This window comes from Scyliorhinus canicula, chromosome 7 (assembly GCF_902713615.1).
Source record: "Scyliorhinus canicula chromosome 7, sScyCan1.1, whole genome shotgun sequence".
NCBI lineage: Eukaryota > Metazoa > Chordata > Chondrichthyes > Carcharhiniformes > Scyliorhinidae > Scyliorhinus > Scyliorhinus canicula.
Window position 1 is genome coordinate 179,640,130 of NC_052152.1, and position 23,932 is coordinate 179,664,061.

Genomic DNA, 23,932 nt, shown 5'->3' on the forward strand with positions numbered 1-23,932 from the left:
GACAGTGGCTAGGATGAGCAAGTTTTTCAAGGTAGAGGACAGGTGTGCGATGTGCGCGGGAAGCCCAGCAAATCATGTCCACATGTTTTGCGCTTTCCATGAAGCTAAGAGGGTTTTGCTGAGGCAATGTCCACGGTGCTAAAAACACGGGTGGTGCCGAGTCCGGAGGTGGCGATCTTTGGAGTGTCGGAAGAGCCAGGAGTTCAGGGGGAGAAAGAGGCCAATGTCTTGGCCTTTGCCTCCCTGGTAGCCCGGAGACGGATCTTGTTAATGTGGAGGGACTCTAAGCCCCCGAATGTAGAGACCTGGATTAGTGACATGGCTGGGTTTCTCAGTCTTGAGAAGATAAAGTTCGCCTTAAGAGGATCAATGGTTGGGTTCACCCGGAGGTGACAGCCGTTGGTCGACTTTCTCTGGGAAAATTAAAATGTCAGCAGATGCAGTATTCCAGGGCACGGGGGGGGGGGGGCAGGATTGTTGGTTTATGGTTGGGGTGTGTGAAGATTGGAATGGAGGTGGAAGTGTTTATTATACCATATTTATGTCATTGTTACTGTTATTATTATAAAAACTTTGAAAAACCTTAACAAAAATATATATTTTTAAACTTCCAGTTTTTCATTTACTGGCAATGCCTAAAGCACAACTTGATGACAATTGCGCTACTCGCTTCGCTTTCGTTTGTTTTCAAACTATTATTTACATTACCTTCTCCACCTGAGGCCTTGCATTTACCAGTTAAAAAAGTTTTGTGATGATCCTATTTATTCTCCTCACTGGAACCTTAGTCTCAGCAAAGTTCAGGTGGAGGTCATTGGTCCGGTTCCTTTCCTTTTCCAGTACCAGTGCCCCATGAAATAGACCCTCTCTTTCCCACACCATTCCTTGGGCAGCATGTTAGCACAGTTTCTTCACAGCTCCAGGGTCCCAGGTTCGATTCCCAGCTTGGGTCACTGTCTGTGTGGAGTCTGCACGTTCTCCCCATGTCTGCGTGGGTTTCCTCCGGGTGCTCCGGTTTCCTCCCACAGTCCAAAAATGTGCAGGTTAGGTGGATTGGCCATGCTAAATTGCCCTTAAAGAGTCCAAAAAGGTTAGGTGGGATTACTGGGATAGGGTGGAGGCGTGGGCTTAAGTAGGGTGCTCTTTCCAAGGGCCGGAGCAGACTCGATGGGCCGAATGGCCTCCTTCTGCACTGTAAATTCTATGATTCAGCCATTTGTTTGCCTGTGTAATCTGCTTGTACCCAAAGCAATTTGCATGTGTCCTTGGGAATAATCAAGAGATTATAACTCTTGAAGACTTGTTCTTTTAGTTCCTAGTTCCTAATAATCTCCCATCTTGGTTACACACTACTTTGTGGTTGGCTCCAACATGGATCATATGATTAAAGTGCTTCCCCAGTGCTCGACCCTCTCACAGACCCTTTATTGAGGACGCTGAACTTGGTCAGATGCAAGCTTAGTAGAAATCCTAACTAACCCATAAAATGTTTTTTGGATATCTGTAAGCAAGGTGAATGATGAAATTTATACCTTCATCCCTCAGAGCACAATCTGGGCCAATATCCATCACCAATATATTTTTGTATTGGTGCTGCTTCAATAGGTTCTGGGAGAATAACACTACTGATTCAACTGTTGGTGTTTACACCACTTAGTTCATCTCCTTTACCCTGCCATAATACTTTTCTGTGGCTTGTCTTCATTACCTCTAGACTCCTCTGTAAACTGAGGTCATCCAAAGATTTGCTGCCTGTGTTTTTAACACCCAACAAATCCCTTTCCCTGATCACCTCTATGTCTGTTGACCAACATTGGTTCCTGGTCAAGCAAAGTTTAGATTTTAAATTTTTTTTTAGAGTAACCAATTATTTTTTTCCAATTAAGGATCAATTTGGAACGGCCAATCCTCCTAACCTGCATATCTTTGGGTTGTGGGGGTGAAATCCATACAGATAGGGGGAGAATGTGCAAACTCCACACGGACAATGACCCGGGGCCGGGTTTGAACACAGGTCCTCAGCGCCGTAGACAGCAGTGCTAACCACTGTGTCGCCCAAGACTTGATTTTAAAACTCACATCCCAGCTTTCCCTCCATAGCCTTGTGCCTCTCTATATCTGTAATTTTCCGCAATGATATCTGTGCCCCTCTAAATCTGGCCTCTTGTGCATTCCCAGTCATAACTACTCCACCACTGATGGCTCTCATGTATTCTCATGTACTTTCTTGAATTCTGTTCAATTCCCTTTCTTCCAATGTACTGAATGATCTGTTGAGCTGCTTGCAGAAAAATACTTTTCACTGTACCTCGGTACACGTGACAATAAACAAATCCAATCCAATCCAATCCAATCTTCCTTCAGTTGCCTTGGCCACAAGCTCTGGAATTCCCTCCCAACTCCCTCTCTGCTGTCAATGTATCAGCAAATGCATGCTTTCGCAATTCCATTGTTAAACTAATTACCTTATTAAAGACAGGTGCTGGTTATTGGCTCAGTCTCCAAAAGAGTAAAATGAACACAGCTGGAACAGTTGCTGTGGGGAAACTGGAAGGAGTTTGTGTTCCTCCATCATATACTAATACTTGATATTAACACTGACTCTGTTGTTTTTCTTAAAACCATCTAGATGCTTCTTAACCTACCTTTTTGACTAAGATTCGGGCCATCTGACCTAATATCTCTTAATGTGGCCTGGTGTCATACTTTGTTTTATAATGTTCTAGCACCGTTCAGCATTTCATTGTTAAAAGTTAAGGATAAGTTGTTTCTGTTGATCAGGTTTCTGGTGGGATAAAAGAGCCACATTTATCTGCAACGGTAAAAATCCCAGCTGGGAACTGTCATACACCTAGAATCCAAATTTATATGGCTGTAGAATAAAAACTCGTACGGTCGCACACATATACATTAGAGACAGGCAGACACCAACAAACTTCTGTAGAATCTATTGTTGGTTCATAATATCTTTCTGCTACTTTAGAATAAGCACCTCTGTCATAATGTATTACCCTCCTGGAAGAATATAACAATTGATATTTTTGCCTCTGATTTTCAAGCTGTACTATTTTTTTCAGTGGGTTTCTGAACATTTGATCAAAAGCTAATACAAACCGGTCAAAGTGGTGCTGTTAAAGGTAGGTGGCGATCTGGAGTACTGTGGATTGTGATATTAAACTGCTAATGTAAAACTGTATTTAATCTGTACTTTTATGGCTTCTTGCGGAGGATGCTTCTCTAGATTGGCAGCTGTTTAGGATTCCCATGTCCTTCTGTTTGGGGGTCAGATTATCAAGGTCAGAAAAATGTCAGGAAACAACAGCTTTTATTTGTTTTTTTTTACACACTTCAATGCTTTTAAATATGACAGACATGTGCTAGTTGCAACAGGGGAAATCTAGTCTATCAGGTCCTCCTGGCCTCAACTGATAGGCAAACTGTCAGTTTACAGCCAGGATCCCACTCTATAAATCAGGAGAAAGACTGGCAAAGCTAGTGATGGTTCTAACTGGAGGTGGAGCGAGACACGAGAACAATGAACACACATTGTTCCCATGTAACAGTTGCTGTTGATAATACATTTGCATTTTACTTGTGTAGCAGCAAGTTTGAGCTCCAGAGAATTCTGGAACTTGCACCCACCAGTTTTACACAAGATTATTTTCAGAATGTTTCAGTGGGGACTCTGGGTGGGGCGTCCCGCGAAACGCAGCGTCTCACCTCCGAGGAAGAGAAACCAGATGTCCGTCTCACCCTCCAGCAAGCACGCTTCCTGTTGGTTGAAGAAGGAGCTGCACCAGCGACAGTAGTCATGAAGAAGTTGGAAGCTCCCTCTTCCCTGTCCTCCTGTCTGAAAGAGGAGGCATGTAGGCGAGATGCCTAGAGACAGAAATAAAAAAGGGAGGGGGAGGATAAATGGACAATAGAAGGTGCAATTACCCTTGTTTGAATTGCAAACTGTTTTAGCACTTTTTTTCCTGTTAAATTTGGCGTGGTTGACAATGTTAAAGGAGCTGATCATGAGAGTGACTTTTTTTACATAGTCATAGAATTATCGTCATAGAATCCTGCAGTGCAGAAGGAGGCCATTCGGCCCATTGAGTTTGTACTGATCCTCTGAAAAAGCACCCTACCTAGGGTCAGGCCCCCACCCTATCCCCGTAATCCAACCCAACCAAACCTTTTGGTCACCAAAGGGTAATTTAGCATGGCTAATCCACCTAACCTGTACATTTTTGGATTATGGGAGGAAACTGGAACACCAGAGGAAACCCATGCAGACATCGGGAGAAAGTGTAAACTTCATACAGTCACCCAAGGCCAGAATTGAACCCAGGACCCTGGTGCTGTGAGGCAGCAGTGCTAACCACCGTGCTACCATATCACCCAGTTACTGGTTCTAAGCGTGTAACTTCTCTAACATACTGATTTAATTAAAACTATTAACATGCCTGTTTGTAGTAACTCGGTTTAGGCTCCCAGACAATTTTACATGCTTTTATATTGCCCTACTAATGTTGCTGGGCTCCAAATGCTAAGATATTATGCTGCTTGCAACAACTGTACCTGGAAGTGCAATGGATTTACTTTGGGGTTGCTATTGGTTTTTATATGAGATTTACAATACTGATATGACACTAACTTCAATATCAGTGTGAATCAGTCCAAGTTCAATCGGAGTCTTAATTAACATTCCATCTTGGACATCACCACAGGACAAGATCCACGTTTGCGTGAACAGGCCAAAGTCTGAGTGAAAAGTGTACGTACTGGTGGCTTAATCATAACATTCATCTTGGTGTTTAGAAACTTTCAAGAAGCAGGATCCATAGATATTTGAGTACCTATACTGTTTTCTGCCATAATCATTTCCCCCCCCCCCCCCCCCCCCCGCAGTGCTGTACAATCAAAATCAATGAGTATTTGGAATGTGTCTTTTTTGTTAAATCATTGGTGTCGTGGCCTTAGTGAGACAAACAATTTTGAGTCTTTTAAAAATTTAAACTGTGGTTTGCAGGAAATCCTTTTCAAAACAATGGTTACATCAGAGGAGGCCACTTGGTCCATCATGTCTGGGCCAGCTCTCTGCAAGATAAATTCATCCAATCTCATTCCCCACCCTTTTACGCTAGCCGTGCAACTTTTTTCTCTTCAAGTCATTACCTAATTCTCTTTCGAAAGCCTCAATTGAACCTCCTTTACTGCACTCAGGCAGTGCATTCCAGATCCTAACCACCCGCGGCTAAGAAAGCTTTTCCTCAAGTCACTGTTGCTTTTGCCAGTCACCTTAAATCAGTGTCCTCTGATTCTTGACCTTTCTGTCAATGGAAAAAGCTCCTGTCTATTTACTCTGTTCTGGCCCCTCAATTATGCAAACATCTATCAAATCTCCTCTCAATCTTCGCTTCCCCAAAAAATACTCCAGGGGCTTCTCCAATCTATCCAAGTACTCATGTTCCTCATCATTAAAACCATCAAATTCCTACAGTGCAGAACGAGGCCATTCAGCCCATTGAGTCAGCACTGACCCTCTGAAAGACAAACCTACTTAGGCCCACTCCCCTGCCCTATCCCCATAACCCATCTAACCTGCACATCTTTGGACACTAAGAGACAATTTAGCATGGCAATCCACCTAACCTGTACATCTTTGGACTGTGGGAGGAATCGGGAGCACCCGGACGAAACCCACGCAGACACGGTTAGAAAGTGCAAACTCCACACAGTCACCCAAGGCCGGAATTCAACCCAGGTCCCTGGAACTGTGAGGCAGCAGTGCTAGCCATTGTGCCATCGTGCCACCCCAATTCTTGTCAATCTTTTCTGAACCCTCTAAAAAGCCGTCATATTCTACCTAGTGTGGTGTTCAGAATACTCCAGTTGAGGCCAAACCAGTCTTTATACAGGTTAATCATAATACCACTGATTAGGTAAGATTAGGATCATACAGTGCAGAAGGAGACCATTCACCCTATCGAATCTGCAGCTAACAATAATAATAATCGCTTATGAGAGTACCCTACTTGGCCCACTCCCCCACCCCATCCCCATGACCTACCTATTGGACACTAAGGGTGAATTCAGCATAGCCAATCTACCTAACCTGCACATCTTTGGACTGTGGGAGGAAACCGGAGCACCCAGAGGAAACCCATGCAGACACGGGGAGAACGCACAAACTCTACACAGACACAAGGTCGGAATTGAACCCGGGTCCTTGGCGCTGAGAGGCAGCTGTTCTAACCACTGTGCCACCGTGCCACCCATGATTATTATTGATTTTTTTTAATGGAATTTTCCACCACCCATAGTCAGCAGTAACCTAAAGTCACCTGCATGAGAGCTGGTAGATGAAATGATATTACCATCAAGCAAAATCTTTACAAAATTCAGTAGTGAGCTTACAGCTCAACACTAAATGTCTGCCCAAATCTTTTGAATGTAGAATATGTAATAGATTTTCTTTATAACATTTCTTAATAAATTGATGCCGGAAGTATGTTTCCCGGGGTGTTTATTTGCTGTAACCTGTTTTGATGCATGTTTATAATAAAATACATTAAAAAAAAAAAATATAAATAAATTGGTGCCATGTCTCGATTTAAATAACTGCTGCCTGATTAACTAGAGATACATTAAATTGAGAAAGGCATTGAAACAACAGAAAATCATTTACAGTTACATAAACTCCCAGGAAAAAGAGAATTTTATTTTTAAATTCCAATGAAAGGGTTAATTGGTTTACAAAACACTATCCCATACATAATTTGAATTTTACTTAAGTTTTAAATTCCATTTTAAGAATGCAAATGACAATAGGTCAAATTTTAATAACTAACCAATTAGAATGACAGCTAATGAATCCAAACATTCTAAATGTGATAAAACATCTCAGATCGAGAGTAAAACGCACATTTCTGTGCGTTTCTGTGACATTTAAAAATAACAATGTTCATTTGGTCAAAAGAAAGTTTCTCATTCTGGGATCATCAATATCGAGAAGAAGTGCAGGTTGGATGGTCTGGCCATGCTAAATTGTCCCTTAGTGTCGAAAGGTTAGATGGGGTTATCGGGATATGGGGGGTCGTGGACCAAGGTTAGGGTGCTCCTTCAGAGGGTAGGTGCAGACTCGATGGGCCGAATGGCTGGCTCCTGCACTGTAGGGATCCAAGTAGAAACAATACCAAAATGGAATTTCTTATTATCCCTTCAGGATCAGGTTGTACAAACTGTTCTGAAAGGATATTAAACCAAGACTGCATTAATACATCAAATAGTGCTGATATTGATGCTTCCTTTTCTTTTGTTTTTGTGGCAGTGGAGATACCTAAATAACTTATTTGTATCCGTGGTTGTACTTCAGGAGTCTCTTATTATTCTCTTGGGCAGCACGGTAGCATAGTGGTTAGCACAATTGCTTCACAGCTCCAGGGTCCCAGGATCGATTCCCGGCTTGGGTCAGGTTAGGTGGACTGGCCATGCAAAATTGCCCTTACTGTTGGGTGGGGTAACTGGGTTATGGGGATCGGGTGGAGGTGTGCGGTTGGGGAGGGTGCTCTTTCCAAGAGCCGGTGCAGACTCGATGGGCTGAATGGCCTCCTTCTGCACTGTAAATTCTATGAATTATGTAAGACAAGGAAGATAATGCACCGTGAACAGCCCCACAGCCTGGATCTGTACAGCATCACTGACAGATTGATACAGGTTGTGTTTCTGTGCCACCGTCTTCAATTGTTGTCCCCAATGGAGCTGCTGTCCTGCTGTCTCTTCCCTTTCCCAATGGAGTCATTGCTTTGCAGCCCCTTCCCTAGTGGAGCCCTTGCCCTACAGTACAGTTAAAGCCACTCCTGCCTTAACCCTGGTGTGGTCACTGTGGAGACTTGCCTGAGAGATACCCCTGAAATCAAAATGGTACAGCCTGAAAAGCATGGTGCTCATCCCTGCGAGCGTGGCACGATGCAAGTTATATGAACTAACCTCCAAAGAGTCCAAGTGAAGTGCAGGTTGCTTGCTGCATATCAATTCAATCCTACTGTGAACAGGTAGAAGAAACAGAACCTGAAACAGGCCAGTTACCTTAGCCAAAATTCACAAAGGAGGTGTAGCTGGGAGGAGGAGTTGGGTGGGGTGGTGTGGGCTGGGATGAGGCCTTGCAGAGGGTGAATGCGTCCTCATCATGTGCGAGGTTAGTCCCCATCCAGTTTAAGGTGGTGCATAGGGCCCACATGATGGTTGCGAGGATGAGCCGGTTCTTTGCAGGGGTGGAACATAGGTGTAGGTGGTGTGCGGGGGCAGGCAAACCATGTCCACATGTTCTGGGTGTGTCCAAGGTTGAGGGGGTTCTGGCATGGGTTTTTGGATGAGATGTCCAAGATCCTGGGTGTGGGGGTGGCCCGAGTCGGGACGTGGCGATATTTTGTGTGTCGGAAGATCCGGGAGTCCAGGTGGGGAGAGAGACCGAGGTATTAGCCTTTGACTCCCTGACACCCCGGAGATGGATCTTGTTGAGCTGGCGGGACTCGGAGCCGCTGAAGTGAGTGACCTGGCAGAATTCCTGCGTTTGGAGAACGTAGAACATAGAAAAATACAGCACAGAACAGGCCCTTCGGCCCATGATGTTGTGCCGAACTTTTGTCCTAGATTAAGAACAAATTAATCTACACCCATCATTCTACCGTAATCCATGTACCTGTCCAATAGCCGCTTTATGGTTCCTAATATTTCCGACTCAACTACTTCTACAGGCAGTGCATTCCATGCGCCCACTACTCTCTGGGTAAATAACCTACCTCTGACATCCCCCCTATATCTTCCACCATTCACCTTAAATTTATGTCCCCTTGTAATGGTTTGTTCCACCCGGGGAAAAAGTCTCTGACTGTCTACTCTATCTATTCCCCTGATCATCTTATAAACCTCTATCAAGTCACCCCTCATCTTTCTCCCTCCTAATGAGAAAAGGCCGAGCGCCCTCAACCTTTCCTCGTACGACCTACTCTCCATTCCACGCATCATCCTGGTAAATCTCCTTTGTACCTTTTCCAAAGCTTCCACATTCTTCCTAAAATGAGCCGACCAGAACTGCACACAGTACTCCAAATGTGGCCTTACCAAGGTTTTGTACAGCTGCATCATCACCTCACGGCTCTTAAATTCAATCTCTCTGCTAATGAACGCTAGCACTCCATAGGCCTTCTTCACAACTCTATCCACTTAAGTGGCAACTTTCAAAGATCTATTAACATAGACCCCAAGATCTTTCTGCTCCTCCACATTGCCAAGAACCCTACCATTAACCCTGTGTTCCGCATTCATATTTGTCCTTCCAAAATGGAAAACCTCACACTTTTCAGGGTTAAACTCCATCTGCCACTTCTCAGCCCAGCTCTGCATCCTATCTATGCCTCTTTGCAGCCGACAACAGCCCTCCTCACTATCCACAACTCCACCAATCTTCGTATCATCTGCAAATTTACTGACCCACCCTTCAACTCCCTCATCCAAGTCATTAATGAAAATCACAAACAGCAGAGGACCCAAAACGGATCCCTGCGGTACGCCACTGGTAACTGAGCTCCAGGCTGAATATCTGCCATCCACCACCACTCTCTGACTTCTATCGGTTAGCCAATTTGTTATCCAACTGGCCAAATTTCCTACTATCCCATGCCTCCCTACTTTCTGCATAAGCCTACCATGGGGAACCTTATCAAATGCCGTACTAAAATCCATGTACACCCCATCCACTGCTTTACCTTCATCCATGTGCTTGGTCACCTCCTCAAAGAATTCAATAAGATTTGTGAGGCATGACCTACCCCTCACAAATCCGTGCTCACTATCCCTAATCAAGCAGTGACTTTCCAGATGCTCAGAAATCCTATCCCTCAGTACCCTTTCCATTACTTTGCCTACCACCGAAGTAAGACTAACTGGCCTGTAATTCCCAGGGTTATCCCTATTCCCTTTTTTGAACTGGGGCACGGCATTCGCCACTCTCCAATCCCCTGGTACTACCTCTGTTGACAGTGAGGACGAAAAGATCATTGCCAACGGCTCTGCAATTTCATCTCTTGCTTCCCATAGAATCCTTGGATACATCCCGTCAGGCCCGGGGGACTTGTCTATCCTCAAGTTTTTCAAAATGCCCAACACATCTTCCTTCCTGACAAGTATCTCCTCGAGCTTACCAGTCTGTTTCACACTGTCCTCTCCAACAATATCGCCCCTCTCATTCGTAAATACTGAAGAAAAGTACTCATTCAGACCTCTCCTATCTCTTCTGACTCAATACACAATCTCCCGCTACTGTCCTTGATCGGACCCACCCTCGCTCTCGTCATTCTCATATTTCTCACATATGTGTAAAAGGCCTTGGGGTTTTCCTTGATTCTACACGCCAAAGATTTTTCATGCCCTCTCTTAGCTCTCCTAATCCCTTTCTTCAGTCCCCTCCTGGCTATCTTGTATCCCTCCAGCGCCCTGTTTGAACCTTGTTTCCTCAGTCTTACATAAGTATCCTTCTTCCTCTTAACAAGACATTCAACCTCTCTTGTCAACCATGCTTCCCTCACTCGACCATCTCTTCCCTGCCTGATAGGGACATACATATCAAGGACACATAGTATCTGTTCCTTGAACAAGTTCCACATTTCAATTGTGTCCTTCCCTGACAGCCTATGTTCCCAACTTATGCACTTCAGTTCTTGTCTGACAGCATCGTATTTACCCTTCCCTCAATTGTATACTTTGCCCTGTTGCACGCACCTATCCCTCTCCATTACTAAAGTGAAAGTCACAGAATTGTGGTCACTATCTCCAAAATGCTCCTCCACTAACAAATTTATCACTTGCCCTGGTTCATTACCAAGTACCAAATCCAATATGGCCTCCCCTCTGGTCGGACAATCTACATACTGTGTTAGAAAAGCTTCCTGGACACACTGCACAAACACCACCCCATCCAAACTATTTGATCTAAAGAGTGTCCACTCAATATTTGGGAAGTTGAAGTCACCCATGACTACTGCCCTGTGACTTCTGCACCTTTCCAAAATCTGTTTCCCAATCTGTTCCTCCACATCTCTGCTGCTATTGGGGGGCCTATAGAAAACTCCCAACAAAGTGACTGCTCCTTTCCTATTTCTGACTTCAACCCATACTACCTCAGTAGGCAGATCCTCCTCAAACTGCCTTTCTGCAGCTGTTATATTATCTCTAATTAATAATGCAACCCCCCACCTCTTTTACCACCCTCCCTAATCTTATTGAAACATGTATAACCAGGAACCTCCAACAACCATTTCTGCCCCTCTTCTATCCAAGTTTCCGTGATGGCCACCACATCATAGTCCCAAGTACCGATCCATGCCTTAAGTTCACGCACCTTACTCCTGATGCTTCTTGCGTTGAAGTATACACACTTCAACCCATCTCCGTGCCTGTAAGTACTCTCCTTTGTCAGTGTTACCTTCCCCACACCTCACTACACGCTTTGTCCTGAACATCGGCTACCTTAGTTGCTGGACTACAAGTCCGGTTCCCATTCCCCTGCCAAATTAGTTTAAACCCTCCCGAAGAGTACTAGAAAACCTCCCTCCCAGGATATTGGTGCCCCTCTGGTTTGGATGCAACCCGTCCTGCTTGTACAGGTCCCACCTTCCCCAGAGTGCGCTCCAATTATCCAAATACCTGAAGCCCTCCCTCCTACACCATTCCTGCAGCCACGTGTTCAGGTTTGCCTTGCAGGGGTCGGAGGAGGGGTTTGCCTGGAGGTGGAAACTGCTCATTGATTTTGATTTTTTCAAGGTGAATTGAGGGGTCAGTGGTGTTTGTGTGGGGGGGGTTGTGGGGGGTGGGGGGGGTTGTGGGGGGTGGACGGGGTGGCAGATATAGGGTAAAAAGTAGGAAGACAAGGTGTGTTCGGGTGTTGGTATCGGGGGCATGGGGGCCTGTGGTTTCAGTTCATGTTGATGGTTAGTCTTCTGATATTTTCATGTATATATATATATATATATATATGTAAAAGCCTTTAATAAAAAAAAATATATATATATATATATTTTAAAATTCACGAGGAGAGCAGAGGCTAGACTTAGAATTTCAGACAAGGGAGAAAGAGAAGCCAGCAAAGAGGGACAGGTGAGGAGATTTACAGGAAAAAAGGGATGCAAAGAAATTCCAAAAGAGACAGGAGGAGCATGCTTTTCGTCTCATAGGCCAAGGAAGGGACAATGGAATTTAAAGATAAAGAAGGGGCTGTGGTGAATGTGATTCACACTGGATTATAATCTGTATATACATGTATCTATATTGTAAGTGCAGTTGCACTACCTGTCCTCCAGGGGGAGTAGCTCTGGAAATGCTCGAGTTGTACGGGGCTTCTCCCTTGGCTCTGCCCAGGACTCCTCCCCCGGAAGCTGCTGTATAAAGATCAGTGCCACATGGTCAGCCGGCCAGTTCACCGAAAGTTCAATGGCTAATAGGCTGGCTCTGTTGTGAGTATATTAAAACCGCTATTCTAATCCTACAAGCACGTGTCCGTAGAATTGTTGGTTCCAACAGGGGCTAAGCCAGCAGGCATTGAGGGAGACAGCTTATCCAGTTGAACAGCGACAGGGCAGTGTAGCAGAAGCTGACTAGTCACCTGTGGGCAGTACTTCACAAAGGATATGGGGCAGATTGGTGGCCAAGCCACCTCAAAATGACTGAAATGGGGATGTCAATATCCCTCAAAATAAACTGCACTTGTGATAGCTGCACTTGTACTTCCCCTCGTGGTTAACACAGAATTAATCAGGATTAAAACTTAACTCCACCTGAACCCAGCAGTTAATTTTCCCAGGCAGCTGATAAGGTGACAGGGGAGAATATACCGCACGCCATTAAGGTAGAATTACAATTCATCATTGGACTAGAACCTACATTAACACACTTGTGGATTGTTGAAGTGGCTATTGAAGGGCTAAGAGCTTTGTAGACCTCACACTGAAACAGCCACGATGATTTACATAATGCAGTTTCCAAACAAAGCCCAGCCTGGTGAAATCTGCCCTCTATCTAGGAACCAGAGGGGATTCTGAACTTCCCTCAACTAATAACTGCACTGAGAGTCACGTGTTTAGTAAAGTAATCTTTCCAGAAACCCCATGTACCTATTAATAAATATTTACCAGATAAAAGGCAACTGGTATATTAAGAAAAGAGAGGGGCAGCACGGTGGCGCAGTGGTTGGCACTGCTGCCTCAAGGCGCCGAGGACCCGGGTTCGATCCCGGTTCTGGGTTACTGTCCGTGAGGAGTTTGCACATTCTCCCCGTGTCTGCGTGGGTTTCGCCCCCACAACCCAAAGATGTGCAGGGTAGGTGGATTGGCCAAGCTAAATTGCCCCTCAATTGGAAAAAATGAATTGGACACTCTAAATTTTAAAAGAAAAAAAGATTTTAAGAAAAGAGTAATGCAACAGATAGAGGGCACTGCATTGATGCTGAATTGCGGTGGAAAAAATTGCCTACATTTTTCTTTTGCTTCACAATGAAACCATTTACAAAATGCCACAGAGTTCCATTCTTTCCCCTGTGGGTGGGATGTATGTAATGCCCAGTAAAGGCATAAAGATATTACACATTTCAGAGCTGTGTAAACTCTGTGTAAAAAGGGACACAAAAGCTTTGAAGGCAGTGACAGCATATCATGGGACTTTGGCATTAGCTCCAGATAGACCTGAAATTCAGACAAATACCTAATTACACAAGGACCATCACAGTGACTTGTGAAATTCACACATCCCTTTGTTAAAGATGAACCGTCAGCAGGACTATAACATACCGGCTAATTCATCTTTCTACTTCACCATGGGCAATAAAGATGTGCAAACGCAATGAGTGCTGGCTGAAAACGAAAGAGTGGCATATCAAGTATTGTGCTGGCTCCTCGTCCCAAAAACAAAGACTTTGGCTGTCAAAACTCTCAAAGCGCGAAAGGCCATAACACAGGATGTTTATCATCCTATCCACCATTCTTCTTTGGAAGGAGGACTTTGGACTCATCACCGGTCACATGGTTGTTTGTTACCGGATCTTTTTAAAATACCAGCAGAAGCTAATCTGATAAGAAGCAACATGACAGATACCACTTGGATCATCAAATAAGCGGTCAAATTAGATGCAAGACAGCGACACAGGAAAAACAGCTGTAGCTTGAAACTGGGAGAATGATTCTTCCCCAACCTGTGCCAACCTCCAGTTCACCTGAGAGCCAACTTCCTGGCAAACTACAAGGAGCATCACAGCTTACTGACAATCCTCTGCTTCCTCTAAGAAACTACACACCACCTATGTAAGGAACTGAAATATTTGCAAATTGTAATCGTATTGTTTTTCCCTTCATCTATATCTAATGTGTGTAAGCTGTTGCGTTTAAACCTCCAGGGTGTGTGTGCTTATAAGCAATTCACAAAAAGCTTGCTGCTGGAATTTTTAAAATTGAAACAAATCATTCTTGAGGATAAAAAACACACTTAATTTCACATGTTAAAACTTTGATCATGGAGAACAATAAAACACATAAGCTCTGTCCGTGACAGAGTTTGGATATATCCAATAGTTTGGATGTGCATGCAGGCCTTTGCTTCTCATTCTACCATTTCCTTCGAAAAGCTGTTACTGAATTAATTACTAGACCATAAGACTGTCAGAAATAAGAACAGCAGTAGGCCATTCGGCCCCTTGAGCCTGCTCTGCCATTCAATAGGATCCTGGCTGATCGGAATACATTGGGGGAGACAGTGGAGTAGTGGAAATGTCACTGGACTAGAGATACAGAGGTCCAGGCTAATACCTTGGCGGCTGGTGCAATCTGATTTAAATGAATAGAAATCTGAAATTTAAAGCTAGTCTCTGAAATAGTGACCATGAAACTATTATTGATTATCATAAAGACCCATCTGATTCACAAGTGTCCTTTAGGGAAGGAAACCTGCCGTCCTTCCTGGTCTGGCCTACATGTGACTCCAGATTTACAGCAATTTGGTTGACTCTCAACTGCCTGCTGAAATCGCCAAGCAAGCCTTTCAACTGCAAGCCACTCAGTTGTGGCAATCAGGGATGGGCAACAAATGCTGGTTTTGCTAGTAACACTCACATCCCATGAAAGAATTTAAAAAAAGACCAGAATCAATTTGATTAATTTTGGAGTTATTGAATCTTCCCAGTCATTTCTTCCCCGATTAAGTCATCGGGACCCAATCTGTAAGGACCTCACCACCTTCAGGCAGGTGTCCTTGGACTCTGCAGTCAACAGGACAGTGAGTAAGACTCCATTTCACTCTAACTATCCCTCCGTTTTTAGTTCCTGCCAGGTTACAGGGGATGAAAGAGGTTTAAATTCCCCCCAAAACTCAACGTATTCAAAATAAGAATTAATTTATGATTTTTAAAGTTACTTTTAATAAATGTTTGTGTTCTTCAATGGACAACTTCCCACTTTCAATTACTATTTTGGAAAGCTGTATGAGTACAAAGATGGTATTTTCTAGGCTTACCAAAATTAAATTCCTGTCATGTACAAGCCTTAGAGACTACACCTCATTTTCAAATCAAAATAGAATGCAACAACCTCTAGATAAAGTGGATATGATTTGGGCATGACCCTACAGCCTGAACCCTCTCCCCAGACAGTCTGTAGTACTCTGTCGCAAACAGTAAGTTCACCCTCACATCTGTGACTCCAGTTAATCGAGAGGGGTTGATGCCAGCTGAGTTTGAAGTATTTTAGATGAACAATGGAAAAAAGTATCCCCTTGAGAGACCAGGATATATTTTAAATACACATGTCAAAAACTTATTATAAATCTTTTAAAATATTAAATATTCCATCAGGAATTGAATACATATTCATGTTGGAAGATGCAAATAGACTATTTCAACATCGCTCCAGTTTTGTAAATGGCCTGTCTAACAGGACCTGCTGAAATCTAGACCTATTTTTTTGAATGTCTCTCACCAGTTCAATGCCATTTTTTTTCATTCGCCTGCAGGACTTGAGGTAAGTGCGAATGCGTTTCCGGGCTCGCTCCTGGAATTCAGGGAATTGACGGCTGCATGACTCAATGATAGCTTGAATCTTTTCTTTGGGCTGTTTTGAAATGGGAACCATGCGGTCAAGATTTTCATCAACAAACAGCCTCACAAACATCTGTCGGCAAAAAGGAAATATTAAAAAGTTATATATATATATATATTTTCAATATTATTAAAAACCGTTTCTTCTGTTTGGCTGAGATGGGCATTTGTGAGGAGGTTCTACTATAAAATGATTTACAACAGCACACTAAATCAGGTTCTGAAGTTCTACCCAGAATTATTAATGAGTTGCAGCAGCAACTGAAATTAAATTCATACAACGCAGTAGTATATGACTGAGTTAATACATCCATATCAAATCCTTCCATTAGTATTCTTGTGAAGTCGTGAATCCAATTTGTTTTTAGCTAAAGGATTGCACATGAATGTTTTTTTAAACTGTGTAAGACCACCAAGCTAGCCTTTGTTCTGAATGTGCCCTTTGATGTTTTGTTGCACAAAAGTGACTTAGAAATGTAAAGTTCTGCTACTGCTATTCCATCCCATTACTAACAGTGCTCATTTTCAAAGTGGTACTTTGCTTTATTGATCTCACTAACATTTTTCTATTTTACTTCCATCACTGGCCTGAAGTCAGAATGGCCAAACTTTTTTATGGAGGTGGTGGCTATCACACCACCACCCACTTCCAAGCTGGGGAAAAACTGCCTCTACACAGGTGGGGAATTGATTTAACAGCTGTCAGGTAATCACCATTGGGCCCAGAATGGAGGGACCTATGCCCGCCACCATGTGGCGTTGGCACCCACTGCCAATGGTAAAATACCAGTGGCAGCAGGAGGAGGCCTTTAAGTAGCTGTCAGATGCTTATCCCGTCACTGGTAAAATTCCAGTGGAAGGGGGTAAGCGATGAGACAGTGCCCCCGCCATGCCACCCAAATTTACCCCTCTCCCACATACTAACCTGCTACTGGGGAGCGTGAGAGGTGTTGGGGGGGGAGGGGGGGGGGGGGGGGGGGTTGTTGGGTGTGTATCCTCTTGTGGAAAAATACATTTAAGCATTTTGTCCATGAGACCTTGCTGTTTCAATCAGTAATAGAGAATGTTGTGTATTTTTTCATCTAAACTGGACAATTTATTTGTAATAAGGCAAAGCCAAATGATGGTAGAGATCAGATAGTATCTGACTGGGCTAATTTCTTGCATTATTTTAAACATAAATCTTTTGCTAACAATGGGGAAATTTAACCAAACAAAATACAGTTAAGATTGTGTGGAGATAAAGTATAAAGGCATGGGACAGAATTTTACACACTTCCAAGGCAGGTTCTGGCGGAGGAACGTAAAATTGAATAAAGGGGATTCCCGCCACCCAAACCGAGATGCAATTTCACGCTTGGGCGGGCAGAGCCTCCTGGAGGAAACTCGCCCATTCACCTATTAAGGCCTCTTAAGGGCCTTTCCTGTGCAGTCTCAATTTTCAGGCTGGCGGCAGCAGGTGCAGGGTGGCAAAGTGCCATCTAAACCTTTCTCCATTTCGGCGAGAAGGGAAGGGGGCCGTGCCTCATTCTGAAGGCTCCTCCAGAGTTTGAGAGCCCCCCCATCAGACAATATTTCTCCAGAACACCCCTCCCCTCCCCAGCCTATCCCATACCTCGCGAACGTCCCCAGACATCCCCTACCTCCTGTGCCTGGGACTTATAATTTCAAAGGTCCTGGGACTAAATCCCAGGTATTGTGCTGCAGCACTGTTTCTGACCACTACAATGATCTACCTAGCTGGGTTGGAGAGCTGTCGGCCAATCAGATTGATGAATAGCTCTCATGGGCAAGATCTTTCAAAGGGCAGACGGATGGCTCGCCCACTGCCAATCAATGCTCAAGTGAGCATTAGATGGTAGAACATAGAACAGGGGTGGGCAAACTATGGCCTGCGGGCCGCATGCGGCCCGCCAAAGGTCTTTATGCGGCCCACCATGATCAAGTCATTTTTTAAAAAACATTGTTTAAAAAAAAAAATTTCTTTTTATTTTAATTTTATTTTTTATAAGGTTAATGGGGGGATGTTGTGTTACTGGTATAGGGTGGATACGTTGACTTGAGTAGGGTGATCATTGCTCGGCACAACATGTGTTTCATGTGACGTTTCTACTTTAAAATATTAATTAATAAAAATTAATTGCTTTTTTTTTCTTTAAAAACCTTTTATTTTGGCTATTTTAAATATTAATTATTTTACTTAATATACTATGCGGCCCTTTAAAATTGTGACTTTCTGAATGTGGCCCTTGCACGGAAAAGTTTGCCCACCCCTGACATAGAACATACAGTGCAGATGGAGGCCATTCGGCCCATCGAGTCTGCACCGACCCACTTAAGCCCTCACTTCCACCCTATTCCCGTAACCCAATAACCCCTCTTAACCTTTTTTGGACACTAAGGGCAATTTATCATGGCCAATCCACCTAACCTGCACGTCTTTGGACTGTGGGAGGAAACCGGAGCACCCGGAGGAAACCCACGCAGACACGGGGAGAACATGCAGACTCCGCACAGACAGTGACTCAGCAGGGCATCGAACCTGGGACCCTGGTGCTGTGATGCCACAGTGCTATCCACTTGTGCTACCGTGCTGCCCAGTAGAGGGGGTTAGCCACTCAGCGGCTGCTCATTAGGCGCCGACTCTTAAGATGGCAAGCGATAAAATTCTACCCATGCAAATGACAAGCAAGTTGAAAATTTTATGTGCAAAATATTCCTGACTTACTGACACTGGTTCATAATATTTACTCTCAACCCAAATTACCAAAGAACGTATTGTATTGCAGTAAATAGAAGCCAAGCTGAGACCTAGAAATTATATGTAGTTTTGAGTGGAACCCCAACATCTGAGGACAAAACACTTGGGGCCGGATTTTTCTGACCTCAGAGATGGAAATGGGACAGTCGAAAATATGGCTGCCAAGGAGAGTGACCAGGCCTGCTATCTCTGTTTATGCCCTCTGCTAGTTTCTCTGGCCTACCCATGGTGTTTCTCAGCGGTGGGAGACGGACCATCTTTGGTCGGCGGCGCTGTCAATGGGACTTCCAGCCGTGGGGGTATGCCTTTGGTGGGCCTGGAAGACCCCAGTGAACGGCCGGAAGATCTCGCCCAAGATTTTAAGTCACTAAGTAGAAGTGTAAAAAAAATTACTTTAAACCAAATTTTTGGTTCGTGTACATGATTTGCTTGCTTAACCCTATTCATGTTTTACATAATATTGTTCTTGTAGATATTGGCATAAATGTTTATATTCCAGCACTGCAAAGAAAATACAAACTGTTTTAAGAGAATGATTTGTTTGTTCTCATGTATATTAGTACTGCAAGTCTCTCAAATATACTTATAGAGCACTTTAATTCATAAAGACTGCAATTATTGAATGTACTTTTCCACTTCTGTTTATTTTGAGGGTAAAACTTGCTCCAACTTTCCTCTTTTCCTTGGTCATTTTGAGCCACACCCTGGCTGACAGTCAGATGTGCATCAGTGCCAATCAGAACTAGTTTTTAGGGGATGAATGTTCCTCAGGCCTTCCCGAGGGAAGGCCCAGAAATCCTGTAGTGGTATAGCAGAGATTTAAATCCCAGAAATATCGGAATTCAACAGGTCCAGAATGGAACTACTTAATTTTTTAAAATCACATCCCAAGGTTTGGTAATCATAATAAATAAATGCATTCAGTTGCTTTCTTTTCCCTCAAATTCTTATTCATAATTTTTATATCTTTTTAAAGCTGGGCTTAAAGTATTAGGTCCAAACTGTTCTGGAATATTTGTAGAAATGCCACTGATGTGCACTCAAAAACTATTTTTGCAGCAATCCATATAAATGGCTCTAACAACTCATGTGAACAATATACAGCCTGGTCTTAAAAGGCTGTTAAAACCCGTTGTGGAGCATCATGAAAATACATATATCTATTAGCAAGATAAGCTACAGATAAATTCTTTCATTTAGCAGTTATAGTGAAAGTGGTGACATGGCGCTGGTGAAATATTAACTCTATTTCTCTCTCTACACATGCTGCCAGACCCGTCGAATGTTTCCGATATTTTCTGTTTTTTATTACAGAAGATTCTTGAGCAGTTTTGAGGCTCTATCTGACCTATTTTTGTCTTGGCACTAGTCCTTCTTGAGCATGTGAGGACAAATATTTTCACCCAGAGGGGCATTGGAGTCTGGAACAAACTTCCTGAGGGGGTGGTGGAGGCAGATTCGATTGAACTATTCAAATGGGGATTGGATAGCTACCTGAAAAGAAAGAATGTGCAAGGTTAGAGGGACAAGGCAGAGGAATGGGACTAGGTAGAATGCTCTTTCAGAGAGCCTGTGCAGACTCGATGGGCCGAATGGTCTCTTTCTATTAGCTTCAATGACAATTCTTTGGAATTTTCTTTTTTGGCCAAACTACATGCAACAATGGATGTCCAATTAGGAATTGTCTATTGGAGATGCTGGGGAAGCAAAGTGGAAGTCCAATAAAAGCATACTAGGCTAGGAGGTGCCCTTCACCTGCACACCCACATTTGTAATCAAAGACAACAAGATTTCACTTTGGCAGGTGAAGGGTATTTAGTTCAAATGCTCAAGTTAGGTTATGATAGCAGGCTCATTGAGTACAGATAAGGACGAAGGCCTGACTATGCACTAAATGGGTCTATTCTTCAGACGTATCTGAATAACAGCAGGCCATGTTTTACATGATGTTGCATAAAAACAAAAGCATGCCAGGATAATCATCAACCAACACGGCAAGATGTCTTTAACTATATTTCCAGGTGAGGAAGTGTCTTCATGCTGTGTTATCTACTTTACGAATACTTTTTGCAACATGCGTCCATTTTCTTTATATCTTTTTGTGACTTCTCCATGGTCGTCCCTCTTCAGCCTTGGTAAAGAGCCGCTAATGGGCTATGGCACTGTTTGAGACTTTTGGAATTGTTCTCCCCACCCCATTCCTTTAACATTCATCTGCATTAATCTTTCCGCTCCACTATTAATGTGCTCTTTGCATTTGCCCAACCTGAAACTGGATATGTGAATACTGAAGCAACTCTGCTGACCCAAGAAATGAGTGCCTTAAGCACCAATTCCATCCTTTTAGATATGACTTGGCGCCAGTGCACTTACCTCAGTAGTCTCTCCAGATTATCTCAATATCAGAAATAAAACAGTGGGGAAAACGTTCCTTCAAAATTGTTCAGTTGTGATCATTTTGATCTTTTTATATGTAGTGTGATATCTGGAGTGTGACGGACACTCTTGAACAAGTTGTTGAACATTCTATACAATAGTTGTCCTAAATATTTATAATGCGTAATTTGGAAAAGTGCCAAGTGAATGTTCAATATACATACCCCCTTCAGGGAAAAATATTAAAGAAGGTGGAGAAAGTAAAAGATCTGGGTGTCCTAGTGCGTAGCTCTCTAAAGGTACATGCGCAATAATGTGAAGCGATAGTTTGGGTGAGTAGATTATTCAGATACATTTATAGGACGAGTGACATACTATTTTTCCCTTATACAAGAATAGTCAGGCCTCAGTTGGATTACTTTGTCTAGTTTTGGTCTCTTCAAATGGTGGGCGATACCGAGTACCTGGAAAGGGTGCAGCAGTTAGATGTCAGAAGGCATTCTCTGGAATAGGTCGCTTGTTGGTGCAATGAGCGCTGATTTACCAAATTCCTCCAGGTGAGAGCTGGGTCGGTTTGTGGCAGGGGTGCTAATCATCTCTTACAAAATGTCGGCATTACAAGGAATTGTCAGAGTATTCTCGGTATTATTTTTGATTGGTGAGGTGGAGGAATCCCCCCCTCCCAAATTGACTGGGTTTTTATGCCCGTCTCAGGTGATCATATGATGTGGAGTGGTATGCATTATGATAAACAAAGTATCACAATTATGTGGGACAGTCTGGGTGAAATAGAGGGCATTTCTTCATCTGTCATTGTTGGTATGTTCATAATCATAGCTCTTGCATGTTTGGAATATCAAAATATGCAACATCCTCCATAACATCTTAGTGAGCAACTGAGATAGATCTGGAAGATTATAGGTTGAAGGGGAGAAATGCCTTTGGTTAAACTGGAAAACAATTTCCAGGGTGCTTGCTCCCAATTGTTATCCTGTGCATCATATGCCTATTGGCTAAGGATAGGGTAGGATGAGATCATGGTGCCTATGCAGTAAAATAACCTGACAAAACTTAGCATAAAGGCTGACCCGTCAAGTTTAACCCATATAGGGCAGCACGGTGGCGCAGTGGTTAGCACTGCTGCCTCGTGGCGCTGAGGACCCGGGTTCGATCCCGGCCCCAGGAGACTGTCTGTCCGGATTTTGCACATCCCCCCATGTCTGTGTGGGTCTCACCCCCACAACCCAAAAAGATGTGCAGGGTAGGTGGAGCGGCCAAGCTAAATTGCCCCTTAATTGGAAAAAAGAATTGGGTACTCTGAATTTATATTTAAAAAGTTTCGCCCATGTGAATTTTAGTCATCTATATCTTGGATTGCCAGAAACGCTAATGGAACAATTATGCCAGCAAACAGACAAAGTTCACCTTACTCTGCATTGGTTTCAACCATTTCAACAGGAAACTCTTTCTTCTTTCCTTCACGAGTCACTCTAATTTCGGAGGTAAGCTTGCCATAATACTGCACTACATTTCTCCCCCGTGGCTTATGTTAACATTTAACTTAAGGAAAGATAGTTAATATATTAACTAATATATTAGTTTATACTGCATTCTGAAATATGCTGGAGCACTTGATGTTATCAACATAGATTTGCCCAGTACAAGGTTGGAATTGGCGATGAAAGATTACTCCGATCTGACTTGGTCTCCCAGAACTGTGCTGGATACAACTGAGCAAGCATATCCCAGCTCAGCAGGATCTGTCATGAAAAATGTAGGTTTTTGTCAGTTTGGAATTGAATCTCTTTTAAGAAGTCCATGTCCAAGCCAAAAGGCTCTGGTATGAAGCCAGGTGATGGTTCAGCTCGATTAAAACAGATTTAGTTTAGCTAAGCTTAGCCAATGTAAATCGTAGCTCTGGTTCAAACCATGTAAACTAAGCTATGGGCGGCCGAGCCAAACAGGCCAGCCCAAAGTTTTGTTCAGCTTCAGATAAATTAATCTGTTTTGGGACACAGAAGGCAGTCAGTTTGATTATAGGTATATAAAGCCAAAGTAAAGCCTAGTTGTAAACCAATAAATAGGAACGCAAATAACCCCAAAAGAAATTATTCTTGAATAAACATTTACTCCTCGATGATTGAAAGCTGTCAGAAAACACTTTGGGTGCGAGCTAGCGGCTGCACCGCGCCAGGTGTGAATCCAAACGAACCGGTCAGACCGCGGGATAGGCCAAAAGCGGGAAGGGTGCCAGGTGTCGATCGGCTTCCGATCTAACTGATCCGCTCCCATTGGCGCAATCAGGAACGTGCCACAGTGTGGCGGGAAACCAATAATCACCAATTAAGGCCAAACTCCATCCCATTAACAGGAAGGGGCCCCCTATCCAACGGCCTTCCGTGATCTAACTGACACCCCAGTCAATCGGCGGCATTTAACACACCTATTTAAAAACGTGAAGCTAGCGAAATGGCTGCTATGGGGATCGGAGGAGGTGAGTAGCTATCTTGGTAAACAGCCTGTGAGTACTGGGCCAGCCTGGTGAGAGGTTGCTCCTGGGCTTGTTGGGGGGGGGGCTGACATGCCACCCCAATCGTGTACCCATACCACGAGCGACTGCAGCTTCTGACTGTCCATCCCATTGAACACCCCCAGGACAGAGCCCCATCCAAGGT

At 43.6% G+C, this 23,932-nt stretch overlaps 1 protein-coding gene across 5 annotated transcripts in view; it reads right to left on the minus strand.

Annotated features, from left to right (window-relative positions):
* The window catches only part of LOC119969595 (nucleolar protein 4-like), a 430,219-nt gene that overhangs the window by 61,153 nt on the left and 345,134 nt on the right, over positions 1-23,932 (minus strand). For 3 of the 5 annotated variants that reach the window (XM_038803408.1, XM_038803407.1, XM_038803406.1), the window contains 2 exons: positions 16,002-16,193; positions 3,721-3,879 (listed from right to left, as the gene is read on the minus strand). In XM_038803408.1, the coding sequence (XP_038659336.1) occupies positions 3,721-3,879; positions 16,002-16,193 (351 nt within the window). The remainder of the gene's footprint in view (positions 1-3,720; positions 3,880-16,001; positions 16,194-23,932) is intronic. The other 2 variants (XM_038803409.1, XM_038803410.1) reach the window with 1 other exon arrangement.